We start from the raw sequence: 17,220 nt of genomic DNA, 5'->3' as shown, positions 1-17,220 counted from the left end.
GTCGTCTTTTCAGTACAACTTTGACATTCATTATTATGAATCCAAGAAAATGAGGTCAAGGTAAGATAAACCAAACTGAAAATACATGTTACAATCATTCTGTATACAAATATGCTATAGATTTGGTTGACATATTGCACATCTTAGAAGCAATGAAACAATGAACCATGAAACCGAGACCAAGGTACTCAACATTGAGCAATGAACTGTTAAAATGTGATCATGGTCAAATAATACATGGCGGAATGATATGACTACCAGGTACCTCAAAATATTTTCATTCACCAAATATTGTTGACCTATTGTATACAGATTACTGTGTAAGAAAAACGGACCAAAACACAAACACATGCTCCGTAGGGTGCAGCTTTATATGATCGCAGAGTTCAAACCCTGAACAGTTGGGGCAAGTATGGACACAACATTCAAGCTTGATACAGTTCTGAATTTGGATTGTGATAAAATAGTTGACACAACATAGGTTTCTGACACAGAATGAATGTGGTCTAAGAACTTAAACTTAAAAACTTAAAATTTTTAAATTGGACATTTACCTTTTATGGTCCAATATCCAAAATCTAAATACATAGTTATAGATTCAGCATATCAAAGAACCCCAAGCATTCAATTTTTGATGAAATGAAATAAAGTTCAATTTTGGACCCTTAAGACCTCAATGTGGACCAATTTGATAACCAGGTCCAAATATCAAAAATCTAAATACATGGTTGGATTCAGCATATATCAAGAGACCGATAAATTCAATTTTTAACAAAGTTTAATTTTGGACCCTGTTTGGACTAACTTGAAAACTGGGCTTATAATCAAAAATTAGAAAATCAATCCCAACGTTCCTTTTATGGTCATAAACTTTGCGTTTAAATTTCATAGATTTCTATTTACTTATACTAAAGTTATGGTGCAAAAAACAAGAAAAATGCTTATTTTGGCCCTTTTTTGGCCACTTTTTCCTTAACTGTTGGGACCAAAACTACCAAAATCAATCTCAACCTTCCTTTTGAGGTCTTAAACCTTGTGTTTAAATTTCAGAGATTTCTATTTACTACTTAAACTAAAGTTATAGAGTGAAAACCAATGTTTCTTCTTCTGACGACGACGCCAACGTCATACCAATATACGACTGCAAAAAAATTTTGCGGTCATATAAAAAAACTAAACTTAAACAATTGAACCATTAAAATAAGGTCAAGGACGATGACACCTGCAGGTGCCAGTAGAACATGTGCACCTTACAATCATTCCATACAACAAATAAAGTAAATCTATTGCTTACAGTATCTGAGATGTACTTGACCACAAAAACTTAACCTTGTTCACTCATCCATGAAATGAGATTGAGGTCAAATGAAAACTGTCTGACCACAATAGGACTATGCAAGGTATGCACATAACAAATGTATTTATCCTATTACAAATAATAAGAGAGAAATTAAAATTCATAAAACATTAACGTTTTTTCTAGTAGTCACTGAACCATGAAAATGTGGTCACAAACAATGTACATTTTACATCAGATATACAAAAACTTCATAACATTACGGCATCTATATACAAAGTTTGAAAGAATCAGGTCTTCTAGCTCCTGAAATTGAAATACTAAGCTTTTAAAAAGACTGTTAAAGCCACCATGGCTGCCACCAATTACAATTAAGATTTCTTTATAAATCAATTCAATTTGCTTTAAATATATATAATAGTCATGTTAGTTAATTGCAGAACAAATTTATAGACATATTTGATCTAAAACAGGAAATTTTTACACAATTTTTGGCTGATAAAATTTAAAGAATGACCATAAATCACCTTTCAACAACATAATAAATCAGTACATGCCAATAACATCTCTAAACACTAAAATTATTTGATCTGTATATATCTACATGTACCCGGTAATGGTATCTGACAAAAGCATGCATGAACACATAAAGACATGAAAGATGACTATATGACCAGCTGATGCCTGCCTACAGTTGCAGTATTTTTTGGTCATGTTGAAAACCCATTTGTGGCCTTGGGCAGGTTGTTGTCTCTTTGACACATTCACGTTTCCATTCTCTATTCCTCTTTGACAAATTCTCCATTACCATTCTCAATTCTATTTTGTACCATGAAAATGAGGTCAAGTAGTTATCAAAGGTACCAGGATTGTAATTTAGTACGCCAGACACACGTTTCCTCTACATAAGACTCATACGGCTAAGATAATCTATGCCTGGGATAAGAAAATCCTTAGTTATTCAAAAAATTCAAAGTTTTGTAAACAGGAAATTTATAAAAATGAACTAATTATTGATATTCATGTCAACACCGAAGTGTTGACTACTGGCCTGGTGATACCCTCAGGGACGAAACGTCCACCAGCAGTGGCATTGACCCAGTGGTGTAAAAAGTTATCTAAGGTTCCAGGATTATAATTTAGTAGCCAGATTTCGTCTACATAAGACTCATCAGTGACGCTAAAATCAAAATATTTATAAAGCCAAACAAGTATAAAGTTGAAGAGGAACCAAAATTCCCAAAAGTTGTGCCAAATACGGCTTTTAATATATAGGAAATCTATGCCTGGGATAAGAAAATCCTTAGTTATTCGAAAAAATTCAAAGTTTTGTAAACAGGAAATTTATAAAAATGACCACATTATTGATATTCATGTCAGACAATCATGCCACACAGACATGTACACCATACAATCGTTTCATTAGCCCAATATTTCACCTATGGCTTATTATTCCTCAGAAAAAGACCTTGGTATAAACACTTGACATTGTTTTTATTGTTGGAGTAAGCCAGAGTCATAAAATTCATGAGGTTTTGACAAAGAAATGAATGTCTGAAAAACTTCAAGGGGGAGTATAATTTTACATTTTTTTGAAGCAATGGATACATGTATGACAAATAAAAATTCAAGAAGCATCTTGAATACAAATGCTACAAGGTTAGTTTATGAGAGTAGTAATGCCCTTTACCGTCAGGTGACAAATGGTATTTTTCCGCTACCTTTAGGGCCAATTGGTTAAAATATTACCGTGATTCATCAAAATATCCTTATTGTGATTTGTCAAAGGTCTCAAATAATTATCGTTTATACCATTATTTAGAAAACAAATTTAACTTGATTCGTCAAAAATCATTCATTTTTTTAATTGTCTAAAAGAAAGTGCATATTTTATCATCATACACCAAAAATTACTATTAATGTCATTTGGTAAGAGTTTTTAATGCTATTGGTCATAAAGGTACCCCCATTACCACCCAGTCCCTTGTTTATCCTATTGGATTAGCATCCATATGTCCATGAGGTCCTTCATTCTGAAGCATTCACCACAGGCAAGACAAAAATCAATACAAAAGTATGTTCATTTTTTACTCACACTATATCTGAAAAATGTACAAATAATTTTAATACTTTGGCCTTTAAATGGTTAACTAACAAGGAAGCTGAAATCATATATGTTCACCTGGATTTCCAGATCTATTTTAAACTATTTCAATTAAGGTAAAGGTACAGCAAAGGTATCATTTTGAAATAAAATGAAAGATAATTAATAATTTTTCCTTTTAAAATAAGTTGTAAAAGTTTATATGGAACCTAAATTCTCATTTAAAGTTTTTAACAAAAGCTAACAAAAATGTTTCATTTTCACCTATGACTTATACACCATGATTTTTTGTTAACCCCTCAAGACCTCAGTTGCATCTTCAATTACTGGCAAATCACCAAATAAATGCATATTTAAAGCAAAAACTTGAATATTTTTGAAGTCATTTGATAGACAGATTGTCAAGGCACACTGAATACAAATACATGTACATGTATAAGTGAAGGTAAGTGATATAATTAAAGCCAAAAGGTGTTTTAGTTTTGAATAGAGCAAATTCAAAAGTAACTTTTATCTGGTCAATACATGTAGATCATGTTACAGTGTTTGAGATTTTTTTTCACAAATGTAAACTATTTTAATTTCAAAGATATTAGTTTTCAATTACAAAGTAATTTCTAAATATCTAAGACAACAGGGCCATTTTTTTTTGCTGAGGGGGCATTGGGTTTTATTTTGAGCAAGAACTTTTCTAATCAAATGGAAAAAGTATTTTATTTTTTCAACAACTGTAATAGTAGCTTTCAATTCTATTTATAATCATTAAAAAAATCAAATAAAAGGAAAACGTTAACATCATATTTATCTAATTTTAGACGAAAAGACATGAAAGAACTTAAATTTAGATCAGCAAACCTTTTCAGTTCAACTAACTATCCAATAATAACCACCTTAAATTATACAGAAGCATGCTAGCTTAATATACCTTTAATTTCTTCTATTGCAAGCTCACACAACTTTAGAGCACTAGACAAAAATAGTCAGCTCAGAGTCAGAACACAGTTGGTCAAACAGGGTGAGTTTCAAAAACTCTTTCACATGCAAAATATTTAAGTGACATGTTGTGAAACAAAAATTACACATAAAAAAATAATTTGCCAGAAAAAGAAAAACAAACAGAACAAAATCAATAGCAATTTGAAAAATATTCACTTGAGACCCTGAGTAACTATTATGAGTTAATTGTTAGGTCAAGAACACTTTCAATTATTCAGTTAATCGAATATGTCTGATTGTGACCACTATAATTACCATATAGCCTGCATTTTAACTCCGCCAAGGCCGGTCCCAAGCCCGGCTGAAAAAGGAGGAGGGTTAAGATTAAGAATTTAGTCTTATCTTGTAAAATATGTTTTGCTGGATTGCTTAAAAAACTAAAGGTATTCAATATAGGTCCATTTAAGTTCTCCAACAGACACTTACCTGTTTAAAGTATATATAATTTTTATTGAATTACCATTTTTGCAACATACAAATGTATTTTATAGGCACAAACTAAGTATACTCAAACACAATATATTCAACTCAATGAAATTTCAAGAAAGGAAAATTTTAAACAAAAGTTTGTACAAGTGATTTTTCGACCATCTGTTGCATTAACATTATCAAACTTAAAATCCAATGAAATGAGAGCTAGCATGTTATTAATTGTAAACTAAAATATCGTTTAAATTTGTTTTCCCATTCTTTTATTGAACATGTGTCATCTGAGTGACCAAGTGACTATTACTGGGCTTTCCCAAGATGCTCTAGCCTCCATACAGTATAAATTTTAAAGAACTATTCACATGATTCATTCTCCATGGCAATAAACATTTCCAGGCCCCACTTTTGTTGAAAAATTTTGTTAATTATTTAGGGGAATCATTTAAGCATGACTGAAGCAGGCTCCTCTAAGGCAGTAAGTGGGCCCCCTTCTATGATTCTTTTTTCGATCCGCCACGCACTAGGCATTCCCATTGTTTGAGGACCTTGTAATTAATAAGGAAAATTTAACAATTCAAATTAAGCAATCACAGCACTGAGCTTACCAACTCAGTCATAATTTACTAAGTGCCAGGTGTGAATAGGGATATCAAATCTGATGCCCTGTGTAGGGTGAGTGCCAAGCTCTCTGCACGTTAAAGAACCCTTGCAACAACTCTTGTAGGGGTCTGTAGGTGGCCTGTTGCAAGGCAAAATTCCTGATCCTATCCAACCTTTCTTAATTTTCCAGTGGCAGTCAAAATTCCATGCCATTTATCTGGTGGATCTACTTTAAGCTGAATATGACTATCATACAAAAAAATACATTTATTAGTTGTAAAGGAGTAGGGCCGGTAAGACCCCTTGTTGGCCTAAATATATAGCGTTTTTGCAAATGTGTTAAATTGTTAACTTTTAGTGATTCTTTAAAAAGTAACATGCTTTTTTTGATAATACAATGGACATGCTTCTGGTACTAGCATCATAATTTTAGACCTAAATCAGCCCTTACTGGACCTTCTCCTTTGTTCTCATCCTTAATTTGCATTAAATATTAATCACAAAACTTCAAGTAAGTAATAATCAACAAATCAACAAACTATGGTAAAAATAAAATTTAATGTTTATCAACCTACCTACATTTAAAACTGATTGATCAAAACTTTAAATTTATGACAACCATGACAACAAAAAAGAAATACTCATGTAATATTTTATGGATGCACAATATTACCCGTAATGTTAATATTCTGCTCCTTTATACTGGACGGGAAACACAGTCAAAATCCAAAAGGATGTGGAAAGAAAAACCTGAGCACTGGCCCCTTAATAAACCATTTTATGACCCAAAAAACAAATCACAAGATGAACATGGCAAGTCTATATCAAATGAAGACCTCTTGAAATGTTTGCTTGATTGCTGCAAGCACAAAAATGTACAAATCAACTTCCTATACCAGAAAGAGGTAGATGCTTGGCGAGAACAAAAACATGAACTGCTGAACAAGTTGTATATATTCCGTAGGAATACAGAGAAAATCAAATTAGCCATACAAAATATGTTGTTTTGTAAAGATTTTGGAGAAATTAGAGCAGCTTTGAAAAATATTAATGTTTGTCTGACTATGGATAAAACAGAAACAGACTTTCTCAAGATTCGGTGTAAAAGCCAGTCTGAACTAGTAACTGAAATTACACGCAATCTTGCCACCATTCTGTGTAAAATTATTAAAGGAAAAGATCCAGAAGCAAAATGTGATGGTATTTGGAAGTCTCCTCCTGAAAACTGGCCTTCAGTAGTTCAGTTTTATAGTCCACACAACAGAGGAAAATGTAAACAGACTGGCTCAGATAAAGAACTTGTTTTGACTTTGATTCAAAATCCAAAAGCCATAATTCCTCAGAAATATCAGTCTTTAATTACAACTTTTCAAAAAGTACATGCAAATACATGTAATTCAAAGGAAGTGAAAAAACATAAAGAAACGTTGTGCAGAATATATACCATTCAGAATAATATATCAATCATTGACAATGCACTGCAGACTATGCATGAACAGGGACTATTTACATCGAATGTGCACAGCATTTTAAACCAATGGTGGACAACACAAACTCTTGATCCTGAAAGCGATGAAATCTTGAAGAATTCGGCAAAAATTTCAGACATTAGACAGGCTATTCAAATACAAATTACAGAGACATCTTTCAAAATTGGCTTCAAAGCAAATGATCTGGAGGAGAATACAAAGTCACATGTATTTTACAACATTATCTCCCTAACACAAAAATTTTGTTTACAAAAAATCTGCAGCAGTTTGTCAACAAGTTCTTTGATCAAAGATCAGGAAAAGGTCAATAAAGATAGCGTATTTCCATGCTGCTCTGATGATCAGGAAACATTATCCAAAGATCAATCTAAAAACGGTCAAACAGTAGAATCCAGACTTCATCAAAGTGAAAACAAAGGAAGTAGCAAAGATGAACCAGTCACTGCTGTTGAAATTGATGCTCCGTCTCAGGCAACAGGAAAAGTAAGTATGATATCAGGCAACAGGCAAATGACAGGAAAAGTAAGTATGATCTCAGGCAACAGGAAAAATAAGTATGATCTCAAGCTTCTAAACACACATGGAAACCAGTCTAAAAAATTATTAGCTTTGATGCATGATGTAAAACACTTATTGGGGAATATAAGCAGTGAAGTGATATCGAAGTTACAATTATCGGTAGTTAAATAACTGGTGCTCCTCTAACATGTCTAAGGACATTGTACATGCTTCAACAATAAGCAAATTCATACCTCATTGAAGCCTGAAGCAATGCAAACAAGAGAACAAAAAGCAAAAAAAAATATGATTCAGTGTGTGACAGCAACAACCGAAAACTACTAAATAACACTTCCCGTCTTGGAAGCTGACTGAAGCTTTAATTACACATTATATTGAGTAAGTAAATTGTAATTCTATATAACTAGGATAGATATATTTAAAAGAATTTAAGATGTTTACAATTTCATATATAAAATTTAAGTGAATATAGTTACTAGCTCTGGTTTTTTTTCTATTTACATTCATGAAACATTATTGGTCTAAAAAATTTAGAAATAATAAGCAATAAAATTTGTACCCGTACACTTGACATTGTAGAATGATCCACATATAAGGTCAAATCATCTACATTGTATACAGTTCTATTTCCCATACCAAATATATTTTATAAATTATTAAATATATTTCTTACAGAAAAGAAAACATGCACAAGATGAAGAGCTACTGTCTGGTATAAAAAGACCAACATTATCAGCAGACAAAGTTTATAACACAAAGGTATAATTTATATACATGTTTATATCATAGGCAGATCTAGGGGGCCCTGGAAGGTCAGGCATCCCCCTCCTTTTGTGGGAAAAATTTGGTAGATAATATACATGATATTGGGAATCACCAAAGCATAATAGTAGCAGGCCCCCTCTTATGGCAGTCAGAAAACTTGAACAGCACACTTTATTGGAAAAATTTCATTTAATTTAAAAAAAAAAATCAATTATTTGTATTTAGCATTGTCAGAAATTGTGTTAACTAATTTCAAATGAGTGTCCAGTGTATAACAGCCTCAATAATAAGTAAACAGATGAATGCAAAGATACTATAATTAACAGTACCTCACAAATTGAAAATTTTCAATCTTAACTTTATTTTCAGACTGATGAAATTATAGAAACACAGCAATCAGAGCAACCATTGGTAGGAAACCATGTGAATGATAATGATGAATCACAGGACACTAATTTAGATATTACAGACGCTGAATTACATGATTTATTTAATAGTATATCAAATGTTTCACAAGAGGCCAACCTCGACACATTGTCTAATGAAGACGACTGTTTTAGTGATCATCATCTAGAATTAATACTAACAGACATGGTTGATTATGAATCAGGCAAGAACTCAAATACTGAAAAACTTTTATCGGGAGGTCAGGACATCTTGTGATTTGTACATACATGTACATTGTATATGATATATATTTATTTATAATTTTTTTATAAAGGTTTTGAAAAGAGAATTTTACTCTTGACACCTATATTTACCAAATTATCCTGCAGATTTATCAATTGTTAAAATTAATTTTGAATTTTGGATGATCAAATTCATAATATTAACTTTACGCGTTTCCTTGATAGATTTATTTTTCTCTCCTTAGTTATAGTGCTCTATCAAAAATGTCTTTTGGTGAGCCTTTTTGTTGTCTTATTGGCACTTATACCACATTTTCTTCTTTATAATTACAGTATTCTACGATTTTTTTTAGAAATTGAAACATCAAATTGACCGAGAAAGAATTCGTTATTTGTATATCCATTGCAGGAAGACAAATGTTGCCAAAGAATAATGCTGTCTGTGCTTAGAGAGAACACATGGTTTGAAAAATTACATTTCAACAAATTTTAAACCTCGCACAGATAGCTTATTCTAGTGCAAATAAGTTGTAGTCTGTTTCCCCTAATAAAATATTTGACAGGGAAGAAACATGATAAAATAAATTGTCTATTCAAAACCAGTGCCAGTGCTCAAATTGTTATTTCTGTTCCTTCCAGTTTCATCAATTATACATGTAGGCCATTCAAAAAAATATTAGTTTCTTTGGTACCACTCAGAAACTTAAATCAGAAAGTGATAATGTTAAGCATTTTTTTTGCATTTGATCATTATTTATTAATAAGGTGATATAGTGAGACTCAAAAAAACAAAATGAATTATTCCTTATTTACTGCCTGCCACATGTACTTATCTCATGTAAATGTGTTTCATTCAAAATTTTTATGCATACATACATATACAAAATACATGTTTTATTATTTAGATATTGGCCTGTATAGAAACCTTACATCAACTATATTTTTCACAATGCACAAGCAATGAAATGAATATATACATGTATTCAAATTCAAATTGCCAAAGAAACAAACATTTTTTTGAATGGCCTCATCTATACAATCATACATACACTTGGCTACTGGTTCTTTCTTTAAGTTTTCTTTTTTTTTATGGAAGCTGACTTTGGCATGCAAATAAATAATGACACCTGCATGATAATGTATCTACCTAGCATGTCTAGGTGGCTTAGCCACAAAGTCCACACATCACTATTATAAAGTGTCTTCTCTTACACATTCTGGAGCAGGAAAGCCGAAAGGCTGAGTATTTTTTCCTGAAGCTTTGATAATGAAAGAAAACTGACAGAGGGTCCGGTCCAGTAGCCAAATGCATGTATCTGAATACTTTGCACATAGTACGTGCAAGTATTAATATATTTATATATTGTAATAAATGATATTTAAATGTTGAGTGTGTTTATCCTTTTCCACTTACATCACAGGGAAAATATTGTTTCTGAAAGTTTTTTCAATTTTATCCAGTTTAGAACCAGTCTACAGTTGACAAAGGGAAGTAATTTTTATAAAAAGTGTGTACTAAGAGAATTAAATCGGTAATTGGCAAATGGACTATAGCATAAAGATTTATTTTTTTTATTTTTGAGGCATATATTTCATATTTTCTAGAAAAGATATATTGAAAAGCACTCTGTGCAGTGTGATACAAGAAATGTATCTATTCATGCAAAGGAATGAACAGGCCTGTGACAACCATGTGGGAATAAACATTGTGCAGATACAAAAAATGTAGACAACAATAACAAAAAAATAAAATCAGGTCAAAAGAACCCTGATCGAACAGGTATCAGGGAAAACCTTAAGGAGGCTCGCGGGTATAAGATTTTCAGAAAAAAATTAAACATTTAATTTTCATTACAAATTTTATTAATTACCTTAAGTAGTTATTACATCATCATATGGCACAAAAATCATTCCAAAAAATCAATTTGTGTTGGCCCCAGCTGACTTTTAAAATGTAGATATCTTTGAAAAAGCTCGAAATTATCTCCCTTTGGTGCAAAAATGCCCTTTTTTGGCATTAAAATTGAAATATCTTTTTTTACTCATCGGTGACCTATATTTTTTATTATTGTTTTCAAATAAGCTATACATAAACTAAATAATTGTAAAATTTAAGCGATTTCTGTAATTAGGTTCTTTTTTTATTTCGATATTACCTCTTTTTCTCCTAATAGTTCAACAGAAAACGAGTACCTTTTCAAAAATGTACGTTTCTTTCGATGGCAGATTGTGAGCGTAAATGATCGGTGACCCCTCTTTTTTATTTTATTTTTCTATAAGGTATAAGATAAAGTTCATTTATAGAAAAAATTAGGGAAATCTTATATTAAATTAAAAAAAATGATTTAGACCCGCGAGCCCCCTTAAACAGGGTGAACAGTTCAGGCTTCGGGTATTTAGAGTGATCACTGAATCATGCTACATGATCATGATGATGGATTCTGTGGCTTTGGGTAATAATGTCAAGATCAATTGCCATTCTGAGAGGTCAATGAGAGCAATAAGCAAATATGGCAGATCTAAATTATTGACAATGATTGAAAAAGGGGTGTCGTTTTTACAATATCTAAAGAAGATTTGAACATTTGCTGTAAAAGAAAAATACTTAGCCATCTCTTGACAATGTTGTGTATGGTTGGGCATACATTCCTATCACATTTGACATTACATTCTTTAACAAGGCAACACCAATTACACATGACATCCATTATGTAAATAGATTGGGGCATAGATAATTTATACATTTTCTAATTTACACCGGTTTAAATAATTTCTGTAGTGTAACAATAATCTTACGTTGTCTTAATTTTAAAGTCACTGGTTTTGAAGTTGAAATAACAGATTTGACAGCTGAAATAGATGCTAGAATAGGCTGTGGCCATTCAGAATTTATTGACCCTGACTTAGATCTTCGGTCTGCAGCTGATAATTCATCTTGCAAAGAAGTTTGTTTTGGTTTTGTTTCCGCCATGTTTGTAGGAGGAGCTCCTGTCTGTTGAAGTGAAGTGTTGATTCAAGTAGAAATATACAACCATTTTATACTGTCTTGTGACGGCATTTTTCAAAATTTCCAAAGAAATCAATCATCTCAACTGCATACAAGATAATTTGAGGTTAACTAGATTATGTTTTGTTTGTTTTATCTCTTTTATTGCAAGGGGAGAAAATTCATGTAAATAATTTTAATTATTAGGGCCAATAGCTCAGTACAAGATATGAAAAAATTATAATGAGATTTTGTTTGGTTCTGAACTTCAATCATTAGTAAAAGTGAAATAATAGAATAAAAAAATCATTTTAGGCAGCCATGCAATTTGGTAGAATTTTGTATAAATTAGCAAAGAAACATTCCTGATGAATTATATTCACTTGCAAGCATAATGTGAATAATTCGACTTCATCAAATCTGTCACTTTATGTGATCTTCAATTTAACCAGAGACATATAATTATATGTCTCTGATTTAACCAATTAGCTATAGATTTTTTATGCATGTTATACTAGCAATGTACTTCGGATAACATGAAATCAAACAGACCTAGAAAATCTAAATGCCCAAGGTCATCGATCTATATTTCTGTTTATGTGTATATCAGGTTAAGTGACCATCGATAGATTACGGAGGTCATCTCGATTGTTAATTAGATGGCGTCTACACTGAAATATACACTGACTTTTTATATAGTAGTATATATTATCGAGCACATGCATTGTTAAGTGTTCATTACTCATTACTCAATCAGCCACGTCTCGGTCATGAACGGACGTGCTAGACCACGGTTAGCTCTCCTTTACCCGCTATATTCGATGAGGGTTAGTGATAATACATTTTTAATATTATAATGACCAAAAAAGCATATTTTAAGCACTATACTAGACACAAAACCATAAGTAAACAGGTTATTATATGGATTTTTAATAATACATTTAGTATATATAGTTTTTAAGGCCCCGGAATGACAATGTAAAACAATTCAAACGAGAAAACTAGCGGCATTATTTATGTACAAAAAAAATAATTGATGTAACATACATTTAACTTGGATGTTGTATCTCAATTCTTTTATGCCCCACCTACGATAGTAGAGGGGCATTATGTTTTCTGGTCTGTGCCTCCGTTCGTTCGTCCGTCTGTGCGTCCGTTCGCCTCAGGTTAAAGTTTTTGGTCAAGGTAGTTTTTGAAGAAGTTGAATTTCAATCAACTTGAAACTTAGTACACATGTTCCCAATGATATGATCTTTCTAATTTTAATGCCCAATTATAGTGTTGGCCCCAATTTCATGGTCCACTGAACATAGAAAATGATAGTGCGAAGTGCAGGTTAAAGTTTTTGGTCAAGGTAGTTTTTGATGAAGTTAAAGTTACATCAACTTGAAACTTAGTACACACTAGAACACACCCGTGATATCACGGGTCCGTGAATGAATTAAAGTATATAACTATGTGCAAGCCTTATTTTAGTAGTCATCTCTGATAAAGTCGTGCCGATTATAAGATACGCCGTTTTTTTTCTGCTTTCGAATCTTTCTGTTTGAACCCGTCGAATTGGAACTTATCAATTATTGGTAATATTAATTATTTGGAAAACAAAAGGTCCTGGAATGGAGTATTTTTTTAATCAACAGCATTGTCCTATATTAGTAATAAATAAAGTTGAATTCTTTGATTCGCTGGTTTACGTTATGCCCACTAACAAATTGAAAACTGTACCTATATGCCTTATTTTAGTCTAGATTTTAAGTATTCGTATTGTTATCTTAGAAAGTTTTACTGATTAAAATACTACAATAAGCAGCAATTTGACAATTTAATAGTGTCAACCCTGTGATTATGACCCGTGTATATAATATAGCTTATTAATCCTGAAAACACCGTTTGGTGGTGCGCCTGTCAGATGCAGAACGTACAGATAAGGTAATAGATAACACGTGAATATACTATTGGTATCGGTAGCGGACTCGACCCGGAACTTCTTAATTATTGGCAATATTAATTACGTGGAAAACAAAAGGGCCTGGATGTGTGTAATTTTCAATCTACACCTTTGTACTATATTAGTGATATATAAAGTTGAATTCTTTGACTCGTCGTTTTTACGTGATGACGGCTATCGGTAGCGGACTCGACCCGGAACTTCTTAATTATTGGCAATATTAATTACGTGGAAAACAAAAGGGCCTGGATGTGTGTAATTTTCAATCTACACCTTTGTACTATATTAGTGATATATAAAGTTGAATTCTTTGACTCGTCGTTTTTACGTGATGACGGCTGAAAAATTGGACTTCGTAATTTTAGTATTATAGATGTTCCCTATGATATGATCTTTCTAATTATAATTCCAAATTATAATTTTGACACCAATTTCACAGTCCACTGAACATAGAAAATGATAGTGCGAGTGGGGCATCCGTGTACTATGGACACATTCTTGTTTTTATATCTTTTCTTGGCAATATTTTTTGCAAACAAACAAACAGATATTGCCTGAATATTTTTGAAACTATATATATTGCCATAGACAGCTATCAATGACTATATCTAATATATGCTGTCATTGTGTGTTTCACCAGTTTATTTGACAAAAAAATTAACGGTAAAATAGACTTATGTTGACTTTGATTAAACAACTATTTTGTTTTTTATTTTCTATTTCTGGTAACATGAATTCGATGTCCGTGTTAATTTATTTGATTTGACACATAGTCAAAATTATGAATCTTTCATTGCATTGGATTATTTTCTTGAGCATAAATGGGTAGCAATCGGATTCTGCACAAATTTGTATTTCCTAATTTTGTAGAGAAAATGCATTAAATTGATCATTTTTTCCCATGCTTAATTGTCACCGTACATGTGTTTAGTTTCCATGAGCAACACGACTGTAACGGGTGCAACAAAAGGACCAAGAACTGATTATCTCTCGTGAGCATCTGGATTTACTGTCTCGACATGACCTCACCGTCAAGGAACAAGCCTGCTGAACAGAATGCATAATTAATAAACTAAAACTTTATAATCGATCAAAATTTTTACTCTCTAAAAAACAATGCAGTCAGTTGTGTCGTCTCAATGTCAGAATATCAAACAATCCAAACAAATTGATAGTCTTGTCGATCGCGACTACTGACATTACAAAATTAACTTTGAGCACCATAACGAAAATATCCGTATGACACGGTATTCGATCTATGTTTCATTTGGCCATTTCATGATGCATAAGTATAGGACAGAAAAAAACAATTCTACGTATTATGAAATAATAACTTGTCTTGATTCATCATTTGAATCGAAATAAAAAAAAACGGCTTTTAAATAATTAAATGTAATGTATTGTTACATATCTAAGCAATAAGACCATTGTTGCCGTGTAAGACGTAACAACAATATATAACCATCAAAATATAAAGAAGAAAAATTAAAACTACTGCATGGATTTCGATGAAATGTTTACAGGTTGGATATATAAATATGATCATGTCAGTTCACAATCTAGTGGCCATTTTCGAAATTCCATAGAATTGTAAGATTTGAAAAATCGAGTATACAAAAGTGAAAGCAAGCACTTCGATATTACAATATTTTCACATATATCATTGAAAAGGTTCGCCACCTCTACATGCAAATGTGATTATATTGAATTTTACGAAAACATCTGACAAACAGACCGTCATGTGAAAATACTCTTTCTTTTTCAAGGACTTTTTAATTTCAAATAAAATGAACAAATTCCCAACTGCCGTTTTCTATAGACTGAGGATGAAATTGGAAATATAGATCAAGAAAAGAGATAATATATAATTATTATACTGTAGCTGTTGGTGCCATTGAACCGAACGAGGATTACTTATCACTATAATCTTCTTGAAAAACAAGTATTTTGGATGTTGGACCGATAGAAAGACCCTAAAATTCGCTAATTGTAGTTCGAAAACTACAATGGAAGGCGGTTTGATAACAATTATACCCTTAAAACTCTAAACAGCTTTAGTACTGACTGTTTCCACGCCATATATATGCCTAGATAGTTATCAAAGGTACCAGGATTATAATTTAGTATGCCAGATGCCCGTTTCATCTACATAAGACTCATCAGTGACGCTCATATCAAAATATTTATTAAGCCAAAAATGTTCAAGAGCATTGAGGATCCAAAATTCCAAAAATTTGAGCCAAATACGGCTAAGGTAATCTATCCCTAGAATACGAAAATTTTAAAGTTTTGTTAACAGGAAATTTATAAGAATGACAACATTATTGATATTCTTGTCAACACCGAAGTGTTGACTACTGGGCTGGTGATACCCTCGGGATGAAACGTCCACAAATAGTGGCATCGACCCAGTGGTGTAAATAGTTATCAAAGGTACCATGATTATAATTTAGTATGCCAGACGTGTATTTCGTCTACATAAGTGTTGTGTATTTATAACTGCATTTGGGTTCTTATATATATAACACAACTATACTAATAAACGTGACTGCTTCTATAACTACATTTTATTAAACTGCACTATTTCATAGATACATACATAGAAAAGTATGAAAGATAGAAACCAGATGATATTTAATTGCCTTATTGTTTACAATGTCAGATTCTCTGCTGTATAGGTTAAAACTGCGTAGTATTTATAATCCGGTGATTTATAATAGAAGATAAAATAAACAGTCACATAAAATGTCAAAACACTATAATAAGACTCATCCGAGTGACGCTCGTATCAAAATAGTTCAAAGTTGAAGAGCATTGAGGATCCAAAATTCCCAAAAGTTGTGCCAAATACTTGGAATAAGAAAATCCCCTAGACTTAGATACTTGTGATGACCGAAGCCTTAGATGACATGATTGAGCAGTGAAAAATATTTGAAATATAAGATTGCAATAAGTTAAGATTATGAGGAAATAAAGTTTATTTCTCATAAATATTTGTATGCGCAACATTGTTGCCAAGAACTATCATTATATGTATAAAGAATACGGTGTTTCAATTTTTTTTAATATTATAGATCATTATATGATCAAGCTTAAAGATAACGACCATACAATAAATGTTGATCAAGCATAAGGCATATCAGGCTTAGTCTGTTTCCCGGCCGTTATTGAAATTCTTGACAATAATATTTGTATATTCCGAAGGCATACTGAATGTTTTACGGAGGGGACCAACCTATATCAGGCTGGACCCGAGATGTGGATTTAGGTAGGCAGTGTGCCGGGCCCTCCTTTCGTGGGAAATTTGTTAAGTATGTGAGTAGGTCGCGTAAGCCTGACTAAAGCGACCTCCCTCTTAGGCAGTTAGTGCCCCCAGGCTCCCTTTACGAAAATTTCAGGATCCACCACTATATATAGCTGCTGTCTAATGATTCGTTTGACTTATGTAATTAAACTG

General features: G+C 32.2%; 2 protein-coding genes across 3 annotated transcripts in view; one reads left to right on the top strand and one right to left on the bottom strand.

The window, feature by feature from the left end:
• LOC134724723 (RUN and FYVE domain-containing protein 2-like) overlaps positions 1-11,818 on the bottom strand; it is an 85,117-nt gene extending 73,299 nt beyond the window's left edge. For both annotated transcript variants that reach the window (XM_063587911.1, XM_063587914.1), the window contains exon 1: positions 11,626-11,818. The gene's annotated coding sequence lies outside the window, so the exon portion shown is untranslated. The remainder of the gene's footprint in view (positions 1-11,625) is intronic.
• On the top strand, positions 4,685-10,154 carry LOC134724720 (uncharacterized). The gene is made up of 3 exons (XM_063587908.1): positions 4,685-7,399; positions 8,111-8,194; positions 8,570-10,154. Exons 1-3 carry the CDS (start codon positions 6,038-6,040, stop codon positions 8,861-8,863), a joined length of 1,740 nt encoding a protein of 579 aa, XP_063443978.1. The 5' UTR covers positions 4,685-6,037; the 3' UTR covers positions 8,864-10,154.
• Positions 11,819-17,220: the final 5,402 nt, after the last annotated feature.

The sequence above is a fragment of the Mytilus trossulus genome, chromosome 7 (assembly GCF_036588685.1).
Source record: "Mytilus trossulus isolate FHL-02 chromosome 7, PNRI_Mtr1.1.1.hap1, whole genome shotgun sequence".
Taxonomy (NCBI): domain Eukaryota; kingdom Metazoa; phylum Mollusca; class Bivalvia; order Mytilida; family Mytilidae; genus Mytilus; species Mytilus trossulus.
The sequence above is the reverse complement of the archived record's forward strand: the minus strand, read 5'-3'. Positions and strand labels throughout refer to the sequence as shown.